Here is an 8,367-nt window from a genome sequence, read left to right as displayed (position 1 = left end):
GAGGGTCCTTCATCTCCTTATAATTGCCTCCTTTTGTCAGCGGAGACTGAAACAAACTTGTTCTCTCCAGATGTGATTGTTAGGAGTCAAAATCCGCCAGGGAAGGCTACTAGACCCCAGTCCACAACCCCACGCTTCAGCTTGTAGCAAATGCCAGGCACTTCTTTCCAGAGCCCAGGGAGGTCGACCTGTTTTCTGAGCAGAGCCTTTTTAGTGTAGTTTCCTAAGGAAATAGTGTGATTTAGGAGGTCTCAGCTGGCTGGCCTTCTTGCCTTTCTTTCAGCCCCTGTCCTGCTGATTCCTCCCACGTTGCCCCTCTCCTCCCTGCCCGGGTACTTGAGGTGCAGCCTTCTCATTAACAGCCTCTCCCTCTCCTCCCCTCTGCCTCCCTGACTTGGACCCCCGACGCTGTCCAGCTGCTGCCTGTGCTGCAGAGCACACCCCGAGCCAGGTAAGTGGTGCCAGCAGCCCAGGCTGGCCATGATGCCGGGCAGGTGGACCAGTGTCCCCTCCACAGGGTCCTGCTGGCATTTCCAGCCTGCTCCAGGCAGGAGGCTCCTGGGAAGGGTCTGGGAGCCCGGGGCAGGGTGGGCCTGGGCTTGGGGCATCTCCAAGCCAGGCTGGCAGTGCTGGCTGGCACAGGGGCTCTGTCTTCTGCAGGCACTGCAGCTGCTTCCCTTGGCAAGCCTCACAGTAGGATTTCCAGGAATGTTTTGTTTCCTGACCTTTTCAAAGCAAACAGCTCAGAGGTAGCTGAGCTGCTCTCTATCTGGTGGCCCTGCAGCACAAGGAAGGCAGCCGCAGGCACTGGGGTTTGGTTTGTACTGGGGCTGGGAGGCAGCTCCGCAGGCAGAGCAGGTCCCTGCAGTTCCCTTGTGCACCACAGCCCAGGCACCTGCTCCCATAGGCAGTGCAGGGATCTTCGTGAGGCTGTGCCAAGTCTCTGGATTTGAGGAATTCTGGGGTAATATTTTTTTGAACAGGGCCATTTCTGAACAGCATGGCCCTGCAGGCTGAGAGCAGCCAAGTAGCAAATATGTGTGTGTAGGGATGTGGGAAAGTCGAGAATATCTGAGCAGAGAATGTAAGACTGAGCAGAGAATGTAAGAGGCTCCTTGTAGCCCCAGTTCCCTTTGCTTTAGGTGGGCTGTGTTTGCAGCAGGGTTTTGTAGCTGAAGGTTCTAGGCCACCTCAATTCAGAATCTTTGCAAGAATCTAAAGGTCAAGGGCTGCTCCTTAAATAACCATCTCTGTCCTTTTCAAGGAATTTCCAGTTCAAGAAACACTGAACAGGTCTTATCTAAGCCCAGTGCTGTCAGCCCCTTTGCCATCCTTGGCTGCACCCTCCCTTTTGAGATACCCCCCAGCCTGTCACAAGTCTCGGGCTGTGACTCCCTTCCCAGTCTCGATGGATGCAGGAAGGCAGAGCTCCAGCCCCTGGTACAGGCAGGGGAAGGAAGGGTTAACAAGTCCTTCCATTGCTGAGCAATTGGCATTGATCTTTGTAGGCTTGCAGCAGGTGGGAAAGGAGGAGGGAGGGATGGATCACCCCTGTGATCCCCTATCTACCCAGTACCTCCTCCAGAGATCACCCAGGGGACCGGGAACAGCCTTTTTGCTCCGTGGTTGTATGTGCTGAGGCTTTTTATCCTACTATGCTGGAAACAATCGACCACCTGGGAGCTCAGCGGTGGGGTGTTTTTTCCCCAGTCCCCAGCACAAACAGTCCTGGGAAGATCTGTGAGCCCCAGGAACTGGCCCGGCCCAGGAGCCCGGCTGCTGTGGGAGGAAAGGCAGCCACTGGGCAGCCTGGCGTGGCTCTGGCTTTCAGGAGAGCCGGCGGGCTGCGGGGGGTCAGGCACCATAACTGCGTTATCACCCTCCGAGCAGGGACCGTGGGGGGCGAGAGGGGATGTGGGACACCCCTGCGGGTGCTGGAAGGGGCATCGTCCTGACCTGCCCCTCTTGGTCCCAGCCCGCCCGCTCCTGCGGCGGCAGGGTTAAAGTGAATAAACACGTCTCCGATGGGGATTTTCCACTCCGCCGTGCCCTGTTATCGTCCGGAGGGGCGGACCTGCTCTCCAGGGCGCTGGGGCTGCTGCCTCGCTCTGCTCTGGCTCGGCTCCTGCCTTCGCAGCCCCGTGTGCCGGGCGCGGCCGCGGCTCCCGGTCCTGCCCAGCGCTCGCCCAGCAGGGCTTATCTGCCGCTGCGGCTGGTGCCCCCTGCCTTGTTCACTGCCCCTCTGCTCTGCCAGGGAAGGGGTGCCTGTGGCTGTGGGGTTTGGGGCAGGGTTTTGTTCTCTCCCTCTTCCCTAGCCTTGCTTAAAGCACCAGACTAAGCTCCGTCTCTGCCCCGGATGCGTTTTGGTCTCGGGTGCGTGGGATGCCAGTAAGGGGATGGCAGAGGTACCTGTGCAGAGGGGGGAGCAGTGCCTCCCCCCTAAGCCCTGACACCAGCTTTGTTGGGGAGGGGAGTCCTGCCCCAAACTGGCTGTGGTTGCACAGATAGCTCCTGTTTGCTGGACACCAGCAGGACACAGCCAGAAGCTCCGGGGGTCTCTTCCAGAGGGGGTTGTGCTGGCAGGGGGTTGTGTGCTGTCTGCTCACCAGCCCCTCACTCCTGCCTCTCCCTCTCTCTGGCTCAGAGCGTTTCTGCGACCCCTCCCGAGAGCCTGCAGGACGAGGAGCAGACGGGGCTGAAGCAGAAGCAGGAGGAGAAGGACCTGCCTGGGTGCTATGTGAGTGCACCTGCCTGTTGGAGAGGGGCTGGGGCCCCTGAGGGCTGCTGGAGCTACGTGCCAGTTGGGGTGCTGAGGGCTGTTATCCTATGAAGTGGAAGAAAATTATGAGCCCTGGGGGAGCCTGCAACAAGAGGGTTGTCACTGCCTGCAGAGTGTGTTGGTCCAGAAGTGATGTGCAAGAGAAGATGGGGTCTCATGTGGCAGAGCCCAGAGCTTGGTACAGCCTCTCCCATTCCCAACTGAACCTTTCTGGGTTTCTTCCCCCTTGCAGGATAGTGATGAGGACAAGAGTGACTGCAACCTTGTGGTGGATGAGGTAAGCCCTTAATGGCATGCTGAAGCCTTGCCAGGTATCCAGCTCAAGCTGTAGTCACCAGGTTTAGGACTTTGGGGCTTGTTAGGCTCCAGATCATCACTGCTGGGCAGGAGTGGCCAGCCAGGACATGAGCCAGCCCTGCTCGGATGTGTTTGTGCCAGCCAAGGCCGATCTGATTGCAGTGCTCCAGGCTGAAGGTTGTGCCAGCTAGGGCTCAGCTTTGCCAGCTGGAGACTTGGCTCTGCTTCACAATCCTGTTTCATCCCCTCTCCTGCAGCATCCCATGTGGGGAGGCTGATAAACTGGGATGAGAGCCCAGGGATCCAGGCTTTCTGCTGCAGCTAAGGCAGGCAGAGGTGGCTGGAGCAGGCAGCATATCTCGCAGCATGCCCCTGAGTGCCACCAGCCCCCTCTCAGGGTCTTGTGCTGGCCATGGAGCAGCTGGGACTTCACACCCTGAGGCTGTGTTGGGGTGTCAGTGTGGGGGGCACACGGAATCTCAGTCTGTTGCAACCAAACTGCCAGGTACTTCTGTTACAACCTTCCCTGACCACCAAGGTGGATACAACAGTGCTTTATCCCAGCCCAGCTATTCTTGGCAGAGATAATGTTTCTGGGGACATCCCTTTTCCTCCCCTAGAAGACTTGGGGAAGGGACAAGACACTTTTTTTTTTTTCCCCCTCCTGCCATTTCCTAAGAAAATACAAGCCCTGGAAGGAACATCAGCAGGGATTTCTGCAGGAAGTGACACTTATAAAAACTTCTCATTGATGTAATTATGGTGATAAAAATCACAGCCCTAATTGAGTGGTTATAGTGCAAGAGCTGATGGTGGCCTTGCCTCTGAAATACTATTGAGGCACTGCCAAGAGGCACTTTCTCTGTTCCTTGGGTGTGCTGGTCACCATCCCTCCTTGTGAAGGCACCTGTGGCCACCAGTGTCCTCTGAATCTGCTGTCACCTCTAATTTTATTCAAAGGAAAATCATGAGGTTTCTCATCCAGAGGACTGTGGAGCAGAGCTGAGGCCTGTAAGCAAATTCTCCTCATTATTCCACTCAGGCAGACATGGGACAGTGACTGGCTGGATGAGCAGCTCTCCCTGCAGGCAGGGGGGAGCAGACTGGGGCTTGTTGGTCCCTACTGGGCTCCAGGCTTAGGGACAGCTCCCTGGGGCCTGTCATTCTTACCCTTCTGCGCAGAGGGACTGGGGTTCTCACTCTGCAGAGACCTCTTTTTTTCCCCAGGACCCTCCCTCGGAGCCAGGCAGCCCCAGCCACACAGCCAGCAGCCAGCTGCTGCCAGCTGGCCGGGAGATACCGGAGAGCCCTGCCTCCATCACCTCCAGCCGGAGCACCACACCCCTCAAGCCGAAGGACCAGAGTCTGGTAGGCAGATGGGGGCAGCCCTGGCCATGGGTGGGCAGTGGGGCTGTGGATGTTGCCCCGAGTTTCTCTGCGGCCCGTCTGTGCAGTTTGAAGGTGAGTGAGGAGATGTCAGTGCTTAGGGTTGGGTTCCCAGCACTGGGAGCAGAGGTCCATGCCCTGGGAGAGAAGCTAATCATCTGCCAGGCATGGCTCTGCAGGTATTTTCCATCTGGCTGCCTGCAGGATTCCCCAGAGCTGCTCATAGCAATCGATTTTTCTTTTCCCTCACCCTAAGCCTCCCCCCTTCCTCCTTGCCAAGCACCAGCCCAATGCTTAGATTGAAACATCAATGTGCGGGAAGGGGGAGGGATATTTCTGCCACTCCTCATTCCTCGCAGCCACTGCAGAGACCCAGGCGACGCATCCCACCATCCCGGGGTCAGGAGCCAGCTGGGGGCCGCAGGGAGCAGCAGCAGCGGCTCCCGGCACAATCGGATTAGAGCAGACAAAGCGCCCCGAGCAATCTGCCAGCGCAGCACGGAGCTTTTCTCTGTTATTAATTTTTTTTTCCCTTTGCTGGTGTCGGCAAAATCCCCAGGCAGAAAAGAGGAAGAAATAGGAGAGGCAAGAAAAAAAGAAATGAATGAAATAACTGTGGGGATCGAAGAGGCTGGTTCATCCCAGGTGTCCTCCCAGTCCTGCTGGGTCAGGGTGGGGCTGGGGGTGCCCCTGTCACAAGAGGGGTTTCACAGGAGGGAGCAGCAGATCCCTCTGTGATGTCTCTGGGGGCCTCATGCCAGGCGCAGGGTGCTGCAGGGGTGCAGGATTGCAGCAGTTTGGGGTGATGTGGGGCTCTCGCTGTGTGTTCATGCCTGAGGAGGGAAGTGGAGACATGGGGCTGCTTCCAGGTGGGAAGGGCGCCAGGGGCAAAGCAGGGAACCGGCAGGGCTGGGGCCCAGGACCCCAAGTGCCCATCTGTGAGTGGTGCCTCTTGGTGCCCTGCCCTGCCTGGGTGGTCTGGGGCTGCTGCCATCGCTTTGGGGCTGCCCCCCCCTGAGGCTGCTCTTCCCTCTGCCGAACAGACCGACCCTCCAGCCAGCACTCCCCCTGACCAGCCCACCGCTGCCTCGCCACCCCCCGACTCCCTCGTCCCCAGCTCCGGGCCCAGCTCGGCTGCCCTGCTCCGGCAGCCCCCGGCAAAGGCACCGCCCACCGACATCATCGGTGAGTGCTCAGGGACAGCGGGGGTCGTGCTCTGCTGCGGAGGCACCAGGACTGGGGTGAGGAGAGCAGTCGGTAGTGGCTGCTGTGGTGGTTGATGGTGAACTGGTCGTGCCCCCTTTTCCTGCCCCAGTTTCCTTGAAGACATTTAGGGAAGCCTTGGGAAAAGGTCTCTGAAACAGCTTGGCTGCTCTCTAGCCAAAGGGACCAGAAGGTGATTGGAGGAGGATGGCCGGCAGGGCTGGGGCCCAGGACCCCAAGTGCCCATCTGTGAGTGGTGCCTCTTGGTGCCCTGCCCTGCCTGGGTGGTCTGGGGCTGCTGCCATCGCTTTGGGGCTGCCCCCCCCTGAGGCTGCTCTTCCCTCTGCCGAACAGACCGACCCTCCAGCCAGCACTCCCCCTGACCAGCCCACCGCTGCCTCGCCACCCCCCGACTCCCTCGTCCCCAGCTCCGGGCCCAGCTCGGCTGCCCTGCTCCGGCAGCCCCCGGCAAAGGCACCGCCCACCGACATCATCGGTGAGTGCTCAGGGACAGCGGGGGTCGTGCTCTGCTGCGGAGGCACCAGGACTGGGGTGAGGACAGCAGTCGGTAGTGGCTGCTGTGGTGGTTGATGGTGAACTGGTCGTGCCCCCTTTTCCTGCCCCAGTTTCCTTGAAGACATTTAGGGAAGCCTTGGGAAAAGGTCTCTGAAACAGCTTGGCTGCTCTCTAGCCAAAGGGACCAGAAGGTGATTGGAGGAGGATGGCCCAAGGGAGAAATATACCCAGGACTGGGGACGTTAAACCCTTGTCTGGCTAGAAAATTACAGTGGTTTAGCAAAAATTGAATTGGAATTGATTTCAATAAACCATTGAAACCCTGGAGGTAGAGCCACATAGCCATCAACTGCAATTTGGCCTGGCCAAGACTGCAAAGGCGTTGGCAGTGGAAATGAGGGTTGCTGTGGGATAGCGGCTGGTCTGTGGTGCATCCTTCAGAGGGAGGAATGGAGCCATTTGATCTGTGCTGGAGCTGCAGCCCAGCTTCCAGACTGATGGGGCTCAGGGGCTGCCCCTCATCCAATCCATAACCTGCCTGCCTTCCTCCTGCTCTTCTGGCTCATGCTGATGGCTTCTGCCAGACACTTTTCCCTCAGGTGATGCTTGCTCACACCTGCTGGCCAGGACTGCTGAGCAGGTGTCTCCTCGTGCAGCTCTCCGCAGCCTGCTGAGTGTGTCCAGCCTCTACTCATCTTCCTTTGGGATGGTGCCTCATGCCACCCTCAGTGGGGAGCTCCCAGCCCCCAGCACGTACCTGGGCATCCACCTCTCGCCACAGGTCAGCAGTGCCGTGCTGTACGGCCAGTCCCCGATGGTGAGTGGCCAAGGGACAGGCCCTGTGTGTTGGCACATGTGGGCTCTGCTGACTGTGCCCTGCTGTCCTAGACATGCACACACCCTGACGTGCAGTGTCTTCACTGCTGCACTGAGATCAAGCTGGGGGAGCTGCAGCTGGGGGAAGGACTCCCTTCTGGAGTGTCTGGGCTGTGGGGCCAGTAGAGGCTGCAGTGCTCTCTGAGAACTGCTCCCTGGTCTGACTGGGGTGCAGCTGGGTCTGGCCTGTTTTGGTCTTTGTCATGTGCATGTGGAGGAAGCAGCAAGCAGGGACCTTTCACAGAGCTGGGCTGGCCCCATCCCAAGGTGTGCAGGAAAGGCAAAAGCCCAGCTCTTATGTCCCCCTCCCAGGGTTTGGGACTTCACTCATCATGTGTCCTTTGCTTTGTGCAGGTGGCTTTTGAGTCACACCCTCACCTGAGGACTTCCACCATCTCTTCCTCACTCTCCACTGTCCCTGGAGGGAAACCGTGAGTGTGGCAGCAGGCAGGGGTAGCAAGGAGCCAAGCTGGGCAGCACAGGGTGGGCGGGGGGGGGGGTGGGCGTGTCTTCCGCCCTGAAGCTTATTTCTACACCCAGTAGAGGTAGGGCAGGGCCTGGTTGGAGTTTCTCTCCAGTTCTGAGTCCAACTCAGTTTTGTTCTGGCAGCTGATGGTAGCAAGGAGCCAATTAATTCTATCCCTCATTAGCCAGAGTGCTCCAGACATCTTCCACTTGGCTTCATCATGGCTAATGGGAAAGGCTGAATCCAGCACTCGGGCATCACACAGGGATTGTTCCTCTCTTCTTCCAGTGCCTACTCGTTCCACGTCAGCGCCGACGGGCAGATGCAGCCGGTGCCTTTCCCACCCGATGCCCTGATCGGCTCCGGCATCCCCCGCCACGCGCGGCAGCTCCACACCCTGAGCCACGGCGAGGTGGTCTGCGCCGTCACCATCAGCAACTCCACACGACACGTCTACACTGGGGGCAAGGGCTGTGTGAAGGTGTGGGACGTGGGGCAGCCGGGCACCAAGACGGCCGTGGCTCAGCTGGACTGCTTGGTAAGGAGGAGGAACTGAAAGGCAATTTGTGGGGGCTGGAGAGGGGAATGTGCCCCTGTTACAATGGAGGGCAACAGAGGGTCCTTTCACGCCTGTGATAAGGAGATCTATCTCCCACAACTCCCTGCACTGATAAGCTCCTCCTTCCCTCAACTGTTCCCTGTAATCAATTCAGAACCGCGACAACTACATCCGCTCCTGCAAGCTGCTGCCCGACGGCCGCAGCCTGATTGTGGGGGGGGAGGCCAGCACCCTCTCCATCTGGGACCTGGCAGCCCCCACGCCCCGCATCAAGGCCGAGCTCAC

General features: G+C 58.8%; 1 protein-coding gene across 1 annotated transcript in view; it reads left to right on the top strand.

The window, feature by feature from the left end:
• The window catches only part of TLE2 (transducin-like enhancer of split 2), a gene marked incomplete at its 3' end in the record, with an annotated part of 26,571 nt that extends 18,210 nt beyond the window's left edge, over positions 1-8,361 (top strand). Inside the window, exons 8-18 of the mRNA XM_010007474.1 lie at positions 1,160-1,185; positions 1,999-2,005; positions 2,180-2,194; positions 2,645-2,737; positions 3,012-3,056; positions 4,304-4,444; positions 5,506-5,647; positions 6,838-6,998; positions 7,412-7,488; positions 7,812-8,061; positions 8,237-8,361. Of these exons, the coding sequence (XP_010005776.1) occupies positions 1,160-1,185; positions 1,999-2,005; positions 2,180-2,194; positions 2,645-2,737; positions 3,012-3,056; positions 4,304-4,444; positions 5,506-5,647; positions 6,838-6,998; positions 7,412-7,488; positions 7,812-8,061; positions 8,237-8,361 (1,082 nt within the window). The remainder of the gene's footprint in view (positions 1-1,159; positions 1,186-1,998; positions 2,006-2,179; positions 2,195-2,644; positions 2,738-3,011; positions 3,057-4,303; positions 4,445-5,505; positions 5,648-6,837; positions 6,999-7,411; positions 7,489-7,811; positions 8,062-8,236) is intronic.
• Positions 8,362-8,367: the final 6 nt, after the last annotated feature.

The sequence above is a fragment of the Chaetura pelagica genome, unplaced genomic scaffold (assembly GCF_000747805.2).
Source record: "Chaetura pelagica isolate M959 unplaced genomic scaffold, ChaPel_1.0 scaffold522, whole genome shotgun sequence".
NCBI lineage: Eukaryota > Metazoa > Chordata > Aves > Apodiformes > Apodidae > Chaetura > Chaetura pelagica.
Note: the sequence above shows the minus strand (reverse complement) of the source record. Positions and strands in the feature narration are given on the sequence as shown.